The 22,116-nt window shown below is 43.4% G+C and overlaps 1 protein-coding gene across 4 annotated transcripts in view; it reads left to right on the top strand.

Moving 5' to 3' along the window:
* LOC120380873 (ubiquinol-cytochrome-c reductase complex assembly factor 1) overlaps positions 1-21,665 on the top strand; it is a 91,644-nt gene extending 69,979 nt beyond the window's left edge. For 2 of the 4 annotated variants that reach the window (XM_039498759.1, XM_039498758.1), the window contains exons 8-11: positions 12,578-12,655; positions 14,302-14,480; positions 14,605-14,718; positions 20,418-20,553. In XM_039498759.1, the coding sequence (XP_039354693.1) occupies positions 12,578-12,655; positions 14,302-14,480; positions 14,605-14,698 (351 nt within the window). In that variant the 3' untranslated portion in view covers positions 14,699-14,718; positions 20,418-20,553. Of the gene's footprint in view, positions 1-12,577; positions 12,656-14,301; positions 14,481-14,604; positions 14,719-20,417 lie in introns of all 4 variants that reach the window. The other 2 variants (XM_039498761.1, XM_039498760.1) reach the window with 1 other exon arrangement.
* Positions 21,666-22,116: the final 451 nt, after the last annotated feature.

A 22,116-nucleotide genomic window follows, 5' to 3' on the forward strand; every position in this document is an offset into this window, starting at 1 on the left:
AGTCCATTATTTCTTCTCCTATCTTCAGTGGGACACGGAAAACGATCGCCATCCTCTTTATAACAGCCCTTAATATATTTGAAGACTATTATCTGGTCTCCCCATAGTCATCTTTTCTCCAGACTAAACATGCCCAGTTTTTTTTAACCTTTCCTCACAGGTGAGGTTTTATCATTTTTATGGGTCTCTTATAGACTCTCTCCATTTTGTCCACATCTTTCTTAAACTGTCAGAATTGGACACAGTGAGGCCTTACCAGTGCTCAGTAGAGTGGGCCAATTACCTCCCATGACTTACATACGACAATCCTGTTAATACACCCCAGAATATTAGCCCTTTTTTGCAACTGCATCACATTGATTCATATTCAATTTGTGATCCACTGTAGTCTCCAGATTCTTTTCAGCAGTACCAGCACATAGACAGTTTTTCCCTAATTTGTAGTTGTGCATTTGATTTTCCCTTCCTAAGGGTAATACTTTGTACTTGTCTTTATCAAATTTCACTTTGTTGATTTCAGATCAATTCTCTAATTTATCAAAGACATTTTTAATTCTAATCCTAATCCTGTTCTCCAAAGTGCTTGTAACCCCTCCCAGTTTGGTATTGTCTGCAGATTTTGTAATCGTACTCTCCACTCCATTGTCGAGTCATTAATGAAAATATTGAAGAGTACCAGACCCAGGACTGACCCCAGTGGAATCCCACTTGCTAGGTACTCCCAGTTTGACAGCAAACCATTGATAACTACTCTGAGTACAGTCTTCCAACCAGTTGTACACCCACTTTATAGTAATTTCATCTAGAGCACATTTTCCTTGTTTGCTTATGAGATTGTCATGTGGGACTGTGTCAAAAGCCTTACTAAAACCAAGATATATCACATCTACGGCTTCCCCCATCCATTAGGCCAGTAACCCAGTCAAAGAAGAAAATTAGGTTGGTTTGGCCTGATTCATTCTTGACAAATCCATGTTGGTTATTCCTTATAACCCTATTATCTGCTAAATGCTTACAAATTGATTGTTAAATAATTTGTTCCAGTATCTTTCCAGGTATCTAAGTTAGCTGACTGATCTATAATTCTCAGGGTCCTCTTTTTTCCCCCTTTATAAAGACAGGTACTATGTTTGCCCTTCTCCAGTCTTCTGGAACCTCACCCATCCTCCATGAGTTCTTGAAGATAATTGCTAACAGTTCCAAGATTGCTTCAGGTAGTTCCTTAAGTACTCTAGGATGAATTTCATCAGACCCGACCAACATGACTACACCTCACTTATCTAAAATATTCTTTAACCTGTTCTTTCCCTATTTTGGTTTGCGTTCCTTCCCCTTTTTTGTTAATATTAATTGTGTTGAGTAGCTGGTCACCATTAACCTTTTTAGTGCAGGCTGAAGCAAAATAGGCATTAAACACCTTACCTAACCCATCAGTTATTGTCCAGTGTTTATATTGTCTCTTTTTTGCACCCCACATTTTCATCTCAATCCTTTTTACTCCTACTGTATTCAACAGTTTATTTACAGTCTTCCTCCGTTCCTCCTTTTTGTCTTTCTAATAGCACTTAGCATTGCCTAAACCCGGAGCCCCTCCTGCACCCCAAACCCCTCATCTCAGGCCCCACCCCAGAGCCCTGACCCCCTCCTGCACCCCAACCCCATGCCCCGGTCCTGAGCCGCCTCCCGCACCCTGAACCTCTCATTCCCAGCCCCACCCCGCAGACCTCACCCCCGCACCCCAACCCTCTGCCCCAGCCCTGAGGCCCACCCCAAACCCCTCGTCTCCAGCTCCATTTCTTCAGCTGGGTCCCCAGAAAAAAAGTTTGAAAACCACTGGACTAGACCATCTTGCTATGCTTGGGCTAGAGGAAGAGAATGTTGTCCCTGTCCAGTTTAATCTATGGCTGTGGCTACACTTAGCACTTCAAAGCGCTGCCGCGGTAGCGCTTTGAAGCGCTAAGTGTAGTCAAAGCGCCAGCTCTGGGAGAGAGCTCTCCCAGCGCTGTCCGTACGCCACCTCCCTGTGGGGAATAACGGACAGCGCTGGGAGCCGCGCTCCCAGCGCTGGGGCTTTGACCACACTGGCGCTTTGCAGCGCCGCAATTTGCAGCGCTGGAGAGGGTGTGTTTTCACACCCTGCTGCAGCGCTGCAAATTTGTAAGTGTAGCCAAGCCCTATGTCTTTTGGTCCTTTTCAGTAAACTGTTTGTAAAGAGACTTTAACCCTTTATATCCCTGATCATTTATTTAGGAGCCTTTGGAGTTTGCTTATTCACAACAGTACCAAGTCTGAATGAAATACAGGAGTTAGTTATATTGGAAACTTAAATATTTTCTACAACTATGTTAAATGCTGTCTTTGAAACAACCTGTTTGAACAAGCCATCCCCAGCATTCTGGAGCTCTTACTGTGCAGCTTTCTTCAGGGTTCACTTTCCTCCCTTGCCTTTTACTTGAGGGCAGAACTAGGGAAGAGAAATAATTTTTATTCACTTCAGAAAGGTTACAGTAATAAAGAAACTCTTGTTAACATCAGAGAACATGGCAGCCAGGAGTTTTCACAGTCTGGCATTGTTTATTTTACCAGCAATTTGGAACCTTCTGCACTCTTAAAATACTGGCAAGAAAATATTTAACTGTTAACTGTTCTGTGGCTTGCATATGTGTGATACTCTGGGGAGGAGAAGTGCTTAGGGAGATCAGGTTTTTCTCTGCCTATGAGTGAAACTGAAAAGTGCAAACTATCAGTGTACGGAAGCTGAAATCAGTGTGGTGATTCAGATGATGAAGTCTCAAGTCTGGCACAAATACAGAACTCATGGTAGGCTATGTGATGGGAGGCCCAATGGGTCACACACGGACAGGGCAGGCATGGTAGGATGTGTACTGGGAGGTGCAGTGGGCCGAGTACGGATACGGTAAATAGGTCATGGTGGCTGCAATGATGATTTTCAAAATTTGTGTTCTTAATGGCATAGAATTTGCCCAGGCCGGAGTTCTGGCCTCCCAGGGGGGAGGGATAGCTCAGTGGTTTGAGCATTGGCCTTCTAAACCCAGGGTTGTGAGTTCAATCCTTGAGGGGGCCACTTAGGGATCTGGGGCAAAAATTGGTCCTGCTAGTGAAGGCAGGGGGCTGGACTCAATGACCTCTCAAGGTCCCTTCCAGTTCTGGGAGTTTGGTATATCTCCAATTATTACCTTTATCTGATAAAGGTCAAAGCAGCAGTAGAGGTCCCCATCATGAAGCAGGCACATGGATTACTCATTAATTTCCATGACATTTGGCAGTTTTTACCCCATTCTGGATTTGAATAAAGTAAACTCCCTTCTCTGGTAGTTGTACTGTTGGATGGAGATTGGGTGACTTCCTGTTCCTAACCAGTATTGCCTCATCTATCCAGTCCACCAGATATCTCTTTGATTCTAAATTCTGGGTAAGAACTGGTGATTGTTTCCTTTTGAATGGCTGTGGTGTCCTGCCATTTACCAATGCCGTGGCTCTAGCTACAGCTTCCTGAAGCGAGCATCTCTTCATCCACCTTTATCTGGACAATTGGTTAGTATGAGCAAAGATGAATCAGTCCTGACAGTGAGGAAGGTGCCATTTTTTCTAGAAACTCATGAGTGGGTTATAAACTGTGCCAAAGGCAGCGTTTTCTTTCGCTCAGATTAGTCTATCCTGGTCCAGTTTTGATGCTCAGGTCAGCAGTGTGATCTTTACTTCAGATCATCCACTAGCCTATACCTGTCCCCGGTACAAATCAGAACAGGAAGAACTGTATAAAGAAGGAACCAGTCAATACCTGGAAAGATCAGCAAAAAGCTAGTTAGAATTGAGCATACTAAGCAAACATCTAACTCATGGACATTGAGATAAAGTTGAAACAGAGAAGACCTCAGCCTCATGCAGATCAAAACAACCTCAATGAATAGTCCCTCCACAATCATATTACCAATGTGTCACCCATTCTGGTCTGTGTCATAGAAACATTGTTGACACTGCAGGCCCAGTGCTAGCTTATCTTGTACGCTCAGGCTACTATGTAAACCACAGATGCAGGCCTAAGAAATTATTATGTATTTCCTTCTAGGTTCAAAGGAAGAAAGGATTTACTTAGTGGCATAAAGGGCAAAAATATGAAACACCAGTGTCTTTGAAACTGAGTTTAATCTAATCTGAGACCACAAACATTTAAAATGCCTTAATCATTATGGCATCACTACGGGGCAGAGTAAAGTGTGTTTTTGTACTTTAATTGTGTATTTCCATACCTTAAAATATTTATATTCATTTTAAGTGTAACCTTAATTCAGCGTTTCTTGGGTTTGCAGTGTTTGGTTTGGGGATAATTACAATATCCCTGGAATGTTTAGATTTGTTTCAATATTAAATTTCATTATGATGGATAAAGATGAATTGAGTACTCAACAAAATATTAGTGGTTGCCTAGATATTTGTGATCAGAACCTGGTTACACTCATTTTGTGCGAACAGAATACAGTCCCCTTATAATTGTGCAAAAAAGAATTAGAGCAAAATGTGTTTGGGGAAACAAATAAAACTGAAAAGCATGAACAAAAATTGGGATTTGTTTAAGAATTTTGCTTGATGCCCAAAAAGCCACAATTCCTTAGCCAGGGCTGGGGGAAAAAAAAGCTATTTCAGTGTATAAAATAAATCTGCTTAAGCAGATGTGAAAACTATACTCAAGAACAATAAATCATTATATAACAAACGGGGAAGAAGAGGAAGATGACAGTTAATATAGCTCTAAAGTTAAGAAATGCATGGTCAACAAAAAGTTAAAGGTATTAATGACATGTCAATGTAGAGTTAAAGACAAGAAGGTTTTTTAATGCATATCAGGGGATGGGGGAGCGGAAGGAATCAGAGTAATGGTGTAGCTCCATTATTATATGTGAGTGGTAAAATTGTCAGTAATGATGCAGAAAAGCCAGGTGTATTCAATAAATATTTCAGTTTTGCATATGGAACCCAAATGGATGATCTGTCTGTACCATGGTGGTGGGGTGACTGAGCCACCATCGTTAAAGTTGCTCAGTGATTTTCATTTTAACAGAGGTTAAAACAAATTCTGTAAAATCTGTTTTGAATTACAGTGTCAATGCTCCCCTCACCAGTGTCAATTTCAAATGCTTATTTTTGTTTATGAACTGCTTGAATTTTGAAACCCAGTCTGACACTTGCTGTAACTAGTTCAAAAAGCATCACATGACCACAGTTATTCCAGTTTCTCATTTCTCTTCAGACTCCTTTAAAAAAAAAAAAAAAAGCCTTAGAGCAGTCTGAAGTAGGAAATTAAATGTGTGTTATTCTTTGCTATGAGTAGTTGGCAAGAATATTTGTTAAAAGTTGCAACATGTTTTTATTAATAGTTATTAAAGTTTAAGAAGTTACTATTTTGGGATGTCGGCATCAGAGGTATATTGACACAATGTTACGGATGGCATAAGCTATGATGACGGCATAGTATTTATGTCAACACAATGACAGAGGTTTTTTAGATGGCATACTCTTACTGCTTACTATGCTGTGATACTGGAAGACTTTTGAAAATGCAGTTATAACCCATGCTAACACAATTAATTATCTTTGCCACCATCTAAGGGATAGACCATAGACAGTGTTTTATGGGTCTGCTGCAGCATCTGAACTAATGGCTATTTGGCTCTGAAAGCATTGGCCTCTACTGCTTGAGCTAAAGAACTAGAGCCATTAGCTCCGGGACCAGGAGTTGACTCATAAACCCCTGTACATGGTCTAACTGTTTCAGGGGGACAAAGAGCCCCAGTGTGTCAGTGAGGTTTATACAGTGTTTCCAGTAGAGGAAGAGGTACTGCTGCACAATTTGGAATAACTATTATATCTTATAGTGGTGGAATACAAAATGTCAGTATAGTAAATCTTGCTCACATCACTGAGACATGGTTCAAGGCCACCTTCAATTCTACCCTAACATGGTTAGTCCCCACAGGATACTCTATATATCACAAAGCAAGAAAGACTCCAGAATGCACCAGAAAAAAAAGAAAGAGGAGGCAGAGTAGTAATCTTGTTCCCCTCCAATGTTCCCCTCCAGTCTGAGATGCAGAAGATGCTCCACCTAGAAACAAAACATGATCTGTGGGGCAAAGGACAGAAAGGTTCCTAGGAGTCTTAGTGATGTAAAGACCCTCAGCTGGGAACCCTGTCAGCTTTCTGGAGGAACTTACAGAGCTGCTGCCCAGCATAGTACTGTAATCCCCCAGATTCTCTCCTCTCAGGGACTTCAACCTTCACACAGACAATGCAAAGGACACGGTAGTACTTAATTTCATGTCCCATGTAGAACTCATGGGGATCTCCCAGGCAGTCTCTGGACCCACACATATAGCAAGACATACGCTGGATCCTGGCATCAGCCTAAGAGTGGATTTTGGAGACACTACTAACATACCACACTACTGGTCTCACCACCTTCAGCTGGCAGGCTTCCCTCCTTCCCAGCACAGTAGTGAACAACCAAAGCTTGTCCTTCCCCAAGACTCCTGTACCTCTGGGTTTAAAACTCACTGTAGGAGAACAAGCCACCCAAATAGAAGGTGCCGATGAATTCGTATAACAATACAGTCAGTCACCTGATGTCGATTACCATCAATGCCTTGGTCCTATGCTGCCCATTCTCCCCTCACCAGTGGAGAATATGACCAGGGGTCACAGAAGAGCAACAGCAGATGAGTCCGAGGCAGAAAGTTAGAATGCCAGTGGCACAAAAAGGATTCTGAATCTATCCACCACAAACAGCTCTTACAGAACTTTGCCACTGCAATAAAGGAGCAAGATGAGCCTTCTACTTCTCTGCAATTGATGCAGCACAGTCATGGCCAGCAGAGCTATTTCAGTCACCCAGACTGCACAGCCCAGATGCCAGCCCCAAGCCTCAACTGCTGTGAAGAGCTGTCAACGTATTTTACTGATAAGATCAACTGAATATGTATGGAGCTAAGTGGGAAAGAAAATTCCATCCCTGAGCTGATTGTATTATCTACCCTACCAACCCTGAATGAGTTTGGCCCCATCACACATGCCAAAGCTCAGGAAACCCTGAAAAGTATTAGAGCCACAATCTATGAATCCATGCCCCTCCTGGCTGGTGAAAGCCAATGAAGAGCAACTGTGTACACTATTAGTGGAAATAATCAGTGCCTCCTTTAGAGAAGGACACGTACCAAACTCCATGAAAGGTACGACAATAGTTTCTCCAGTAGTCAAGAAACTAACCTTTGGACAACACTCCAACTACTGTCCTGTCTCCAGCCTCCCAGTCCTGGGCAAGATAATTGAGAAAGTAGTAACCACTAAGCTCCAAAAAATGAGATCAACCAGCATCGTGGAAGCCTCACAATCAGTGTTCAGACCAGAGCTTAGCACAACGATGACTCTAGTGATATTGAAAGATGATCTCATGGCAGTAGACACAGGTAAGTTCTCCACACTCATACTGCTGGACCTCTCTGCAGCCTGTGAAACAGTGAACTGCAAGGTTCTACTAACCCACTTACGTGACATAGCTGGAGTACATAATACAGCACTGCAGTGACTCCAGGCATTCCTTCCCAGCAGAGTTTAGAGAGTTGTGTTGGTATGTGGGCCATGAGTAACGAAGGCCCTAACCTGCAGGGTTCCATAGAGAACCATACAATCCCTTTGTCTTTCTGATAGCTACATGAGACCACTGGGAGAGAGCAAAACTGCCAACGGTATGCAGTTACCACCACTGCTTACATGGCAGACTATGTCTACAAGAGATCAGCTCTTTGATGAGGATCAGCTGGCTCAAGCTGAGCCTAGGCAAAATTGAAATGCTGCTATTCAGAAAGGGGAAACACTTTGAAGAACTAGCTAAGACGTTATCTCCACTTCCATGAAGGCTCACAGACCCCGTTTATCTAAGTGGTGCAAAGTCCCAGGTTATTGTTCAGAGATTCCAAGGCCAGAAGGAACCATTGTGATCATCTAGTCTGGCCTCTTGCATAACACAGGCCAGAGAACACCCCGAAAATTATTCCTAGAGCAGATCTTTTAGAAAAACATCCAATATTGATTTTTAAATCCACCACGACCCTTGGTAAGTTGTTCCAATGGTTAATCACTCTCTCAGTTAAAAATTTACATCTTATTTCCAGTCTGAATTTGTCTAATTTCAACTTCCAGCCATTGGATCGCTGCTCAATTGATGAGCCCATTATTAAATATTTGTTTCCCATGCAGATACTTATAGATTGTAATCAAGTCACCCCTTAACCTTCTCTTTGTTAAGCTGTATAGAGTGAGCTCTTTTAGTCTACTGCTATAATGTCACTTAAGGGCAATACGCATTAACACAAACTCATAACGGCAAGGGCATGTCCAGTGTAATGTACTTTATGTACTTCTTTAACCTCCACACATTTTGTTCAGTTTCACTTTGAAATTGTGCCTCTCTACAAACAATTTCAATGCACCTTCAGCACATACAATAACACAATACACTCCACACATTCCTAACCATCAAACTAGAATGCAAAACCTTAACTCTGACTTCATACTTCTCCCTAGGAGAATCATAGAATCATAGAACTGGAAGGGACCATACATTGTACACTCCAACAATGCCTGGATGTCTAACAGTATATATGTCAATGTTGCTGAAGTTGGAGTTAAGGTTTTGCATTCTAGTGTTTTGGTGAGGAATGTGGTATGTATATTGTGTTACTGTATATGCTGAAGATATAAGGGAGTTGTTAATAAAGGGAACAGTCTTTCAGCAAAAGTGGTGAATATGATGTTAAAGCATGTCAAAGGAAGATACGTTAGCTGGATATTGCCTTACTTTTAAGCATCTGTGTAGGTGTGGGGGGGCACCCAAGCTTTCTTAATTTGTTTTGAACACAGATTTTTATTTGTGAGGATACAGGCACTGGTGCATGGATGGCCTGATTCTGGTAACTGCTCTGAGATGGGGCACTCCAGAGTGTGAAGGAGCCATACCCCGGGAGAACTCAGATGTTTTTGTTGTTTTTAGCAATTTTAACTCATTTGAAATTCTCTAGCAGCTTTGCTGTTTGAGAATGGAGTGTAAAAGAACCCTTGCAGTCATCACCATCAAAAGCCAGCCTGTGAAGGGTGCCCGCGGTGAGAAAGCAGATAGGAACAAGAAGAGAATGGTTTCCAAAGAGCATTGATTTTGATTTACTTGGTTCCCTTGTTTTATAAGAGAGGCTGTTTCTCCGGCTCTTTGTAGTTATGCATTGTTGGCTGCATTCCTCAAAAATAGTATATCCCTTTAAATTAATTTTATTGCCTAAGATATTCCCCCATCCTCAGTCATATTTCATATTTCAAAATGTTTGTCTCTAAGATGTACTTATTGCCATGTTTGTTTAACTTTATCTCCTTCGTTAATCCATTTCTTACTAACCTAAAGCCACTGCTTTTCGTTTTTAATATAGTAAGTTGCTTCCCTGGGGATATTTAGTCCAGGACTTGTCCCTGTAATGGGACTGTTTGTTTTCTTTACCCCATTGCAATTGCCTGCTGTAACATTTGTAGTATGTGTTAAGTAATCCTTAAGGTAACATTTTTATTATGTCATAAAAAGTGCATGGCAAATGTATTATAACTCGTGGAATTTGTTTGTTTAAAAATGGAAGGATAATTTATTGAGTGTGTTACATGAGACCTGCTCCCCTATTAGAGTGTAGAAGTGCTGCTTATTTAGAAGTATGTTCTATTGAGAAAAACCACGGTCTTTGGCATGCATAGAAAGTATGAGTGTGGTTGGCTAGAAGTGACATCATAGTTTATGTACTCAATAAAAATTTAATTAAGTCATTACAGGAGTTGCAGTCATCATTTAGCCCTCTGATTTCTTCTGTTTAGTTTTTTATTAAACATTCAGTAATAGCCAGTCACCAAATCTTGATGGCCTATAAAATATCTGCATGAATTTTAATAGCTCATATAAATGGAAAAATATGAGTAACTGACATAAAAGGAACATTTTCCTTGTGGTTGCACTACATGTATTCTTATAAAAATCAAATTATGAAAAAGGATAGTGATTTAATGGAAGAGTATATAAACAATAGATTTGATGGCATGACATAAAATAATTAGAGTTTTGAGAGAGTAACTATTATATAGGCACAACCACTAAGGCTATCGGGATATTATGGGAACTTTGGTGACATCTTTGATGAAACACCAGCAGTCTGTGCTATCATCAGAGTTCTGAGATTTTCTTATAGGTGTATTCATAATTTTTCTTTGCTGTGTAGTGTCTGTATTTGACATGGTATTGCAACCCCCAAAACAGTAATGCACTTTGCATAGTAAACACATTTTTTTAAACACTATACTGATCTCCAACATCTTTTTAAAAAATTCTCACTTCCATCTTCAGTGTCACACATGGGAGGAGGGGGGCATTTATTTTATTTATTTATTTTGGATAGTTTTGAAGGATAATCAAATGAGACATTTTTAGATGTGAGCATTTGGAACCTGCCTGGTCTGGGCAGAATACAGGAGAATATCCTAGAACGCTGGCCATACATAGGCAGTCTCGGCTGTTTGTGACTGAGGTTGGGGGGATGCAAATAAACAGAGACCATATGGGGCTTTTTTGGTCCCTCTTTCCACACAATGTCAAAAGGCCCGTCAGAGCTCCTTCTGAGAGTGTCCCTTAAATCTGTCATATGGGTCCAATATAGGAAAGAATCTTTCCCAAGTCCTTGCCAGTTAAAATGCAGCTATAGCTATGTGAAGAAAATGTTTTAGTTCTAAATTGTTTGGGGCAATTTGTATTGACAAAAAGAAAAGTATAGATGAAAGAAGACCCAGCGTGAGTCTGATTTAGCCATCCCTCTGAGTGTCTGGCAGTCCAGCTCTTCCTCGCACAGTTAGGCAGCTCATAGCTCTGCTGATGCAGGGCTCAGTCCTGCAAGCTGATAAGCAGCTATGCCCAAACTAGCAATTACACCTCTACCCGGACATAACGCGACCCAATATAACACGGATTGGAATATAACGTGGTAAAGCAGCGCTCCGGGGGGGGCGGGGCTATGCACTCTGGTGGATCAAAGCAAGTTCGGTATAATGCAGTTTCACCTATAACGCGGTAAGACTTTTTTGGCTCCCGAGGACAGCATTATATTGGAGTAGAGGTGTATTTAGGAATCTGATTAAATTTAGCCTGTGGGTAGCCCCAGTGACTTTAGGGTACCTACACACCTGCTTAAAATTTAACAGATTCTTAAGTGCTTTGTCGGGTCACTCCAGAGGTCTAAGCACCTTGTAGAATTGAGCCCATATATGTTAGTTTTAGTTTGACTGCACAGTCTCAGACAGTAGCAGAGCCACCTCATTCAGTCCTCATATCTGTGAGGCGGAGAGAAAGCAAAAAAGGAGGATCAGAGAAACTGAACGACCTGGTAACTTGCACCCAAGAGTTTTTAAAAATTGGCCAAGTAGCTCTCTGAGCCATTGATGCCAATATTTAACAAATCTTGGAATACTAAGGAAACCCAAGAGGATGAGGGAAAAAAATAATGTTGAGGCAATAATTTAAAAGAGTAAATGCAATGACCCAGGAAACTGTAGGTTGGGTGGCCTGACATGGATCCTGGGCAATACACAGACTGACATGGAAGCACCCATTATTAATTATAATGATGGTAGCACGACTAATGGCAATCAGCATGGCACTTGTCAAACAAAGCAATATTAATTTTTGATAAGATTACTGGGTGAAATTCTGTGACTTGTGTTTATGCCGGTCAGACTAGCTGCTGCTAATGGCTTTAATGTCTGTTAATCTGTGGAAGCAACAGTAACAGGCAGTTTGGGACCAGGGCAGGGCCAGCTCCAGCTTTTTTGCCGCCCCAAGCGGCAAAGAGAAGGAAAAAAAAACAACCCCCCACACCCGCGATTGGCGGCACTTTGGTGGCTGCTCTACCGCACCACGTCATTCTTCGGTGGCAATTCAGCAGCCGGTCCTTCCCTCCAAGAGGGACTGAGGGACCCACCGCCAAAGACCTGGACGTGCTGCCCCCTTCCAAGGGCTGCCCCAAGCATCAGCTTACTGCGCTGGTGCCTGGAGCCGGCCCTGGGCCAGGGAGGAGTTGACAGGAATTGGGAGGAATGTGAGACTAATGAGAAAGCATCCCAGGCTGGGGACTCTCCTACCCTCTGAGCACACAGGGAAAATACCATTGGTAGTTTTCATTTCTACAAAGTCTGTGCCAACTTATAATGCCTTATATATACCTCTCCACCCCGCAGCCTACATGAACCACACTGCTCACGCCCCAATCCTGCCCCTCACAGATTGCACTGCTCTCATCTCCCCCCACCCCCATGAACCACATTGCTCTCACCTCCCCCTGCCCCGAACCCCACGGACCATGCTGCTCTCCCCCAACCCCGACCCCCACGGACTGTGCTGCTCTCCCGCCATCACCACGGGCTGCACTGCTCTCACCGCTCCCATCTCTCAGGACCTGTACAGATTACTGTATATTGTTTTATTTTTCAGATTGATTCTTTTACTCTAAAACAAAGTATGAGAAGCATGACAGAAAATTTCTATGCAGCTATATTTGGATACGATGAGGTAAGAGCATAGAGTCGACCCTGCCTACATCTAGTGCACTGTTTTCTCCAGTGGTGCTGAAAGCTAGGTGCTTCACAGGAAGGAGTAAAACGCCCAAAATATACATCCCAGCACAATGGGGACAGAATTCTTCCAGACTGTAGCAGTTGTGATCAGTTTGTGCTTTGAAACCTGACTAATGAGAGCCCTTCTAGGAGGGACAGCATGGTCTGCTGGCTGAGGCATACAGCTGAGGCTTTGTCTACGCTACCATGTATGTCAGTATTAGTGATGTCGCTCAGGGGTGTGAATAAGCCACCCCCGAGCGACATAAGTTACACTGACCTAAGCGCTGGTGTGGACAGCACTGTCAGCACAAGAGCTTCTCCCACTGACATAGCTACCGCTGCTCGTCGGGGGTGGATTAATTAAGTTGACAGCTTAGAGCAGCTACACAGAGAACTTGCATCAGTGCAATTGCATCAGTGCAGCTACACCTCTGTAAGCTCTCTAGTGTAGCCATAGCCTGAGTGGCAGGACATCTAGATTCTCTTCTTGGCTCTGCCACAGACTTATTGTCTAACCTTGGGCAAGTCACTTCCCTCCTCAGTGCCTTAGCTGATCCAGTTGTACAGTGGATATGGTATTTATCAAGCCTGTCTAATGACCCAGAAGGGTAAAAATGCCCTGATGTGTGTAAGGGCTGTGTGACTCTCTGATGGAAGGCACTACATTAAGGGCAAGGTGTAGCTGTTATTTCTTTTGCCTGAGCTGATGTCACTGCAGGTGCTGTACTCATTCATAATCATGTACTTTAGTTTTTTATTTAGCTGTTTGCCTTATAAACAGTGAGTTCCGCAAGGTATTGAACAGCAGATGCATCAAGATCTTTCCTTTTATTGATTTTTAAGTGTAGCCAGGGGATGTAAATGTGTGTGTGTCTCTCTCTTTTTTAAACCCACCGTTATATTTTAAAACCCCCACAAATGTCTTGTTAAATAAAGATCAATATTTGCCTTTAAATGTTAAGCTAATTTTTACCTAATGCATGGCTGATAGCAGCACCCAGCAGAGGACAGGCATTCAGATGTTGCAGGGTTGTTCACCATATAATCTAGACAAGTGGCTCTCAAACTTTTTTTTACTGGTGACCTCTTTAACATAGCAAGCCTCTGAATGCAACCCCTCCCTTATAAATTAAAAACACTTTAATATATTTGACATCATTATAAATGCTGGAGGCACAGCGGGGTTTGGGGTGGAGGTTGACAGCTCGCGACCCCCTGAGGGGTCCCGACCCCCAGTTTGAGAACCCTGATCTAGACAGACAGCAGAGGTTATGAAGAACACAGACAAAGAAGTGCTACAGATCTGAATCCAGTGAAAATTAACCAAAAAAATCCAGATAGGCCTAAATATCATGAGATTACCCTGTGCTCTTGCATCACAGGCTGAGGTGAAGAGCAGCGCCTTATTGGCCTTCTCAGCAACAGTTATGACATATGCCCTTTAGCTCCTGTCCTTGCCCAGCGTCATCGCAGTCCCCCCCATGCTGTGCAGCAATGCTCTCTAGTCTCATAAAGTGTAAGGTTTTGCAATAGTGATCCCAAAACAGAGAAAACTGGTGTACCAGCCTGTACACAGAATTTGCTCTGTTTTTTCTCCAGAATCAACTCATCCGGCCATTTCTTTTGGACTGTTGTGTTAAGCAGCTACACATGCCCCAGGGAGAGGCAGATGTATGGTGTATATTGCAGTGTTGTTGTAGCTGTGTTGGTCTCAACATGTGGAATATAGACAGATACGAAAAAGGGACTGCAACTCCAAGAGTGTGGGGCTGTAAGAGGTGTGTAATAAACTGAGAAGATCCAGTCAGACAACAGGTAGTTAAATCTCACCCAAGTTTTCCGCTTGGTGTTTACATTCGCCCCGTGTACAGTGTCCAATCCTTCTCTCACTCCTTCTTTTAGGGGATTTTGTCTGATGACCGCGTACTGGCAGCAGCACTTTGGAGAAACTTTTTCAACAAGCACTGTGAGGACCCCAGGCAGCTGGAACTGCTAGTGGAGTATGTGCGCAAGCAGGTGGGCAGTAGCTCAGAGCATAGCCTCTCTTACTGTTACTAGGAAAGTAAACTCTGTATTGCTTGCTTCCCAAACAGCACTGCACAGGGCTGATTACAGAAATGAGATTGTCCAAGAGTTTCGTAAAATCCTGTTCCAGTTTCCCTCCCAAGTGACAATGTCTTAGTCCCTTCCCTCTACTGGAGCTTGATGCCTTGGGTCTCTCCCTGGAAGATTTGCTTTCTTATGCTGGAGCTGGTCACAACTTCAGATTTAAGGTTGAGGTAGAGGTTTTCAGTTTAGCAGGAACTTTAAACCTTTAGTTTCTAAAACACCTATAAAAGTGGCAAAATAATGGAATTAAGGATGTGAATTTAGGCTGATATTTCAGTTGTTCATGGTGGTTTGATAAAAATGGATTGAGACTGAAAGAATAGTAAGAGATCCAAAATAATCTCTTTTCATATTTCTCACTAGATTGTCGCACTTTTTTGGACCCATTTTACAAGAAATCTGAAACCCTCTGGGCTTTACTACACATACAGCTGCGCAAATGAGAAAACAGCTTTTAAAACATTATTTGTACTTAAAAAGACATGAAAATCTGTAAATGATAGTATGGCACACTGAAATAGAGGTTTCCACATTTCACCAATTCACCACACGTGATTTGCCGATACATATATTTCACACTGGCAGGGTGGAGAACCATAAGGACAGAAAGCACAGCAGGCAGAACTGCTGCTGTAGCTGCTCCTGTTGCCCCTAATCTGCAGAAGTCCATGAAACGTGCCAGCATCTTTTCAGAAGTGAGTGACCATATAGACTTTTTACAGAGATTCCCTTCCACTATTATGGCAGGTTCTTGTCATAGCTACTTTCAGTTTTAAATAGGCATAAAATGCTATTGACACAAAGAGCCTTCTGAGACCCACCACAGCTTCTCACTCTTTTCAGGAGTGTTGAGACCACCAGGAGCAGAGTAAGCGTTGCAGTTTCTCCCTCTCATTTCCAGGAAGGTCCACTTTCATAGAATCAGAGAAAATTAGGGTTGGAAGAGACCCCAGGAGGTCATCTAGTCCAACCCCCTGCTCAAAGCAGGACCAACCCCAACTAAATCATCCCAGACAGGGCTTTGTCAAGCCGGGCCTTAAAAACCTCTAAGGATGGAGATTCCATCACCTCCCTAGGTAACCCATTCCAGTGCTTCACCACCCTCTGAGTGAAATAGTTTTTCCTAATATCCGACCTAGACCTCCCCCACTGCAACTTGAGGCCATTGCTCCTTGTTCCGTCATCTGCCACCACTGAGAACAGCCGAGCTCCATCCTCTTTGGAACTGTCCTTCAGGTAGTTGAAGGCTGCTATCAAATCCCCCTCACTCTTCTCTTCTGCAGACTAAATAACCCCAGTCCCCTCAGCCTCTCCTCATAAGTCACGTGCCGCAGCCCCCTAATCATTTTCATTTCCTTCCACTGGATTATCTCCAATGAGTCCACATCCTTTCGGGGGGGGGGGGGGGCAAAACTGGATGCAATATTCCAGATGTGACCTCACCAGTGCTGAATATAGGGGAATAATCACTTCCCTCGATCTGCTGGCAGTGCTCCTACTAATGCAGCCCAATATGCCATTAGCCTTTTTGGCAACAAGGGCACACTGTTGACTCAGATACAGCTTCTCGTCCACTGTAATCCCCAGGTCCTTTTCTGCAGAACTGCCGCTTAGCCAGTTGGTCCCCAGCCTGTAGCAGTGCATGGGATTCTTCCTTCCTAACTGCAGGACTCTGCACTTGTCCTTGTTGAACCTCATCAGATTTCTTTTGGCCCAGTCCTCCAATTTGTCTTGGTCACTCTGGACCCTATCCCTACCCTTTAGCATATCTACCTCTCCTCCCATTTTAGCGTAATCCACAAACTTGCTGAGGGTGCAATCCATCACATCATTAATGAAGATGTTGAACAAAACTGGTTCCAGGACCAACCCCTGGGGCACTCTGCTTGATACCGACTGCCAACTAGATGTCGAGCCGTTGATCCCTACCTGTTGAGCCCAATGATCTAATCAGCTTTCTGTCCACCTTTATAGTCCATTCATCCAGTCCATACTTCTTTAACTTTCTGGCAAGAATACTGTGGGAGGCCGTATCAAAAGCTTTGCTAAAGTCACGGTATATCACGTCCTTCGCTTTCCCCGTATCCACAGAGCTAGTTATCTCATCATAAAAGGCAATCAGGTTGGTCAGGCATGACTTGCCCTTGGTGAATCCATGTTGACTGTTCCTGATCACATTCCTCTCCTCCAAGTGCTTCAAAATGGATTCCTTGAGGACCGGCTCCATGATTTTTCCAGGGACTGAGGTGAGACAGACCTGTCTGTAGTTCCCCAGATTCTCCTTCTTCCCCTTTTTTAAAGATGGGCACTATATTTGCCTTTTTCCAATTAGCCGGGACCTCCTCCGATCACCACGAGTTTTCAGAGATAATGGCCAATGGCTCTGCAATCATATCATCCAACTCCCTCAGCATCCTCAGATGCATTGCATCCGGCCCCATGGACTTGTGCATGTCCAGCTTTTCTAAATAGTCCTTAACCTGTTCTTTCTCCAGTGAGGGCTGCTCACCTCCTCCCCATACTGTGATGCCCAGTGCAGCAGTCTGGGAGCTGACCTTGTCTGTGAAGACTGAGGCAAAAAAAACATTGAGTACTTCAGCTTTTTCCACGTCATCTGTCGCTAGGTTGCCACCACCATTCAATAAGCGTCCCACACTCTCCCTGACCTTCTTGTTACTAAAATACCTGTAGAAACCCTTCTTGTTGCCCTTCACATTCCTTGCTAGCGGCAACTCCAATTGTGCTTTGGCCTTCCTGATTACACCCCTGCATGCTCGAGCAATATTTTTATACTCCTTCCTAATCATCTGTCCAAGTTTCCACTTCTTGTAAGCTTCCTTTTTGTGTTTAAACTCACCGAAGATTTCTCAGTTAAGCCAAGCTGGTCGCCTGCCATATTTGTTATTCTTTCTGCACATCGGGATGGTTTGTTGCTGCACCCTCAATCAGGCTTCTTTAAAATACAGCCAGCTCTCCTGGACTCCTTTCCCCCTCATATTAGCCTCCCAGGGGATCCTCCCCATCAGTTCCCTGAGGGAGTCAAAATCTGCTTTTCTGAAGTCCAGGGTCTGTATTGTGCTGCTCCCCTTTCTTCTTTTTGTCAGGATCCTGAACTCAACCATCTCATGGTCACTGCTGCCCAGGTTGCCACCCACTTCTACTTCCCCTACCAATTCTTCCCTGTTTGTGAGCAGCAGGTCAAGAGGAACACAGCCCCTAGTTGGTTCCTCCAGCACTTGCACCAGGAAGTAGTCCCCAACACTCTCCAAAAACTTCCTGGATTGTCTGTGCACTGCTGTATTTCTCTCCCAGTGGATGTCAGGTTGATTGAAGTCTTCCATGAAAACCAGCGCCTGTGATCTGGAAACTTCTGTTAGTTGTCCAAAAAAAGCCTTGTCTACCTCATCCTCCTGGTCTGATGGTCTATAGCAGACGCCCATCATGATATCCTTGTTGCTCTCGCCTGTAAACTTAACCCAAAGACTCTCAACAGGCTTTTCTCCAGTTTCATACTGGAGCTCTGAGTAGTCATACTGCTCTCTTACATACAGTGCAACTCTTCCACCTTTTCTCCCCCACCTGTCCTTCCTGAACAGTTTATACCCATCCATGACAGTGCTCATCATGTGAGTTACCCCACCAAGTCTCTGTTATTCCAATCACATCATAGTTCCTTGACTGTTCCAGGACTTCCAATTCTTCCTGCTTGTTTCCAAGACTTCTTGTGTTCGTGTACAAGCACCTAAGATAAGTAGCTGATTGCCCTACTTTCTCAGTATGAATCAGTAGGCCTTCTCTGTTTCACTCTCTTCCTTGTGTTTCCTCCCTGTATCCCTCTTCCACCCTTACCTCAGGGCTTAGGTCTCCATCCTAAAGCCCTCTTCACTAGGTTAGCAAGCCTGCCTGTGAAGAGATGCTCTTCCCTCTCTTCCTTAGGTGGATCCCAGCTCTTCCTAGCAATCCTTCTTCTGGAAACAACATCCTATGGTTGAAGAATCCAAAGCCCTCTCTCCAGTACAACCTGCTCAACCATACATTTACCTCCACAATTCGATGGTCCCTACCTCGGCCTTTTCCTTCAACAGGGAGGATGGAAGAGAACACGACTTGCACATTAAACTCCTTTATCCTTCTTCCCAGAGCCACATAGTCTGCAGTGACCCGCTCAAGGTCATTCTTGGCAGTATCATTGGTGCCCACATGGAAAAGAAGGAAAGGGTAGCGGTCCGAGGGCTTGATCAGTCTTAGCAGATAGTCTGTCACATCCTGAATTCCAGCTCCAGGGAAGCAGCACACTTCTCGAGTTTCCCGGTCAGGATGGCAGATGGATGACTCCGTCCCCGTTAGGAGGGAGTCCCCAACCACCACCACCCATTTACTCCTCTTGGGAGTGGTGGTCGTGGAACCCTCATCCCTTGGACAATGCATCCCATGCCTTCCGGTCAGTGGTGTCTCCTTCTCATCCCTTCCCTCAAATGACTCTTCCAAACCATGCTGCACCATAGGCAAACTCCCCGTTTGCGTCTCCTCTGTTTCCCTCCTTCATTGATCCCTATGACCTACCCATTGAGGTATGTCACCTTTGTATAAAAACTAGAGAACTAACAGAAACAATACCTTTATTTAGCGTCAGTTAAGGTTGTATCTAGACCCGGCCTTCTCGTGCACCACCCAAACCTTAAAGGCATGGAAATAGGAAGTTGAGGACAAACTAACCTGCATTTCTTGACCCTTCACATGGTCTATAACAATACGAGTAATACCCTGCAACACTCCATAAGGCATTCACTTCCACCTCAAAAAGGTTAAGAAAAACAATACACAGCCCATTTCATGCATATGTGCGGTCACCAGGGGGAAATGATCAGCAGATAATACCAGTGGTTATCAACTCCAGGTGATGACTAAAGACCAAAGGGCCCCAGTTCATCATCTGCGAAGCGGGGGTAGTACTTCTTTCCTCCCACCCATAGCTTGTCTTCTGTTTTCGTATAAACCTTTTGGGATAGGAGCTGTCTCCTGCTGTGTGTGTACAGATCTTCAGGCACTACTATGATACCAATAATAATAACAGTCATTTAAGGTTGGTGGTAGAGGCACTTAGTACTTGGGATAGAGGTCTTTTTGTACAGGTATAAATGAACAGTGTCACTTATTCATATCAGTCACCGGGACAGTGTCAGCCAGCTGTGGATTGAATACCTCTCCACTCCATTTTTCAAGCTTGAGGAACTGGTCCAATATACTGGTTGCAGGCCAAAGCTTCCTCAGCACACCGCCCTCTTCTTTGCCCCACTGTCAGGATTTTCAGAGACCATTTTATTTCAGGCATTAGAAGATCTTTTGTTAGACTCAAACCTTCTATAGCTCCCTGTCTTCTAGCCCCTTTGTGAAGGACTTTCAGCCATTTACCCCTTCCTTCTAGTCCTCTTCCACTCAGTGCTAAAAGATTCAAAACAATCCCACACTTCTACTTCCTTTCTTCAAAACATGCTGCTTACCTGAACTCTTGGGGAGTTTGGAATTGTCGGAGGAAACCTTCAGACCATCTTTATCTCTTCCAATGAGTTCAAGTCAGAAATACATTATTTCCTTGTGAATTTCAGATGCAGTACCTGGACGCTATAAATGGAGAGGACCTGCTACTGACTGGTGAAGTGACTTGGCGCCCTCTTGTGGAGAGTAATGCCCAAAGCATCCTGAAGCCAACTTCCCCAGCGTATAATGATGAAGGACTCTGAGACCTTCATCAGTCAATGAACAATGTGTTAAATTTTCATTCTGTGGGGTACCCAAGAAGGGAAGGAATAAATATTTGCTGTTGAAAGAATCTATTTAAATAAATAGCCTTTTTGTATTGATTTACATGTTGGTAAACCTGACAGCAGTACTCTTTTGAATATTTTATCTAGGATAAATCTGCTAGTTCATTTGAGAAATACCTGGCTGTTGCAGAAGTATAAAGTTGACCCTGTAGATAGATTCTGAGAGACAGCATCCATCCTTTGAAAACCAAATATCTTACCAAAAGTGATAGGTACCTCAAGAACAGGGTTCTCTGCTCTTTATCTGGCAAGAGGGGAGCAACTTCACACAAATACAATGACATTACTCTTTCTGCTCCATGAAAAGTTGTTAAACACAAGGCTGAGTTCTGCATGTTCTCAATGTTGATATACCTCTGTCCTGGCTTTGGGGGACATAGTCTATTTTTGCATTAAAATGCTTGGGAATTGGCTGAGAAGATCCTGAAATGATTTTCAATTAAAGCCCAGTTTAGGGTCAGACTGTGACTGGCCCCTTGCATAGGTACACAAGGAGAGGTAGGTGCAAGAGGGAGGGGACAGGGCCATGGTGGGACTATGGCTAAAAGCCACTTTAGAGTCCTTATTGTTTCAGAGTAGCTCTATCTTCCTGATATGCTCATATTCTTTCTAGAGCTGTGCTCTAGTGATTGCTGCAGTAGAGTAACATCGCAATGGTCTGTTCATGTTCTCTATGGGATAAAACTATGTTCTACCCACAAAGAAGAGGTTCAAGACCTTTTCTAGTTAACATTTTAAATAGTTAAGCAGGCAACAGTTACCCCAATAGAATTATTCAATGAAAACCTGCACCAAATAAATCAACAGAAAGTCGGGCTTTATTGCACAAACTAAAGGTCAACGTTGGGTTTCTAGTTCAGGACTGAAACTGGTTTTATTTCTCTGTCCAAAATCGTCATAGGAAACCATGTGACCAAGTAATAGAACTGTACTTGTTTTGTGTACTTTATAATGCCTTTGCTGAGAATGGGAAGAACAGTGCCCTGTCGTGTCAGAATATAGTCCTAATAAACCAAGTCACCAAATGTATAGACGAGTCATCTTTACTGTGTGATCACACTAACACACCACAAATGTTCTTATTTCTGGTGTAAGTCTGATGTCTTCTGTAGCTGCCCAGGACTGTGGATGTTCCTGCTCCTAGTGCCATCTTCTCTAGGCAATTTGCATCGGTGTTAGACATCACCTTTCCTGTCAGTGACAAATGGGATCCAGAGCATGATCTCCAAAACACAGGCGAGTGCTTCTTAGCCTTTGTTTAGGGAGCAACTACTAGTGAGTTTTTCTTTGTGTGCGTGCGCGCGCGCGCACACACACACACACACACACACACACACATATATATAAAGTAATTTTGTTAGTTTTTTCAAAAGCAAACTTCCTCAGTTTAAGTTGTTATAAAATGAGTCATGTAGAGAAACCTTATATGTGTGAGGTATATCCCACTTCTGTAAAAACATTACAAACCAAACAACTTTCT

The sequence above is a fragment of the Mauremys reevesii genome, linkage group 13, assembly GCF_016161935.1.
Source record: "Mauremys reevesii isolate NIE-2019 linkage group 13, ASM1616193v1, whole genome shotgun sequence".
NCBI classification, from domain to species: Eukaryota; Metazoa; Chordata; order Testudines; family Geoemydidae; genus Mauremys; species Mauremys reevesii.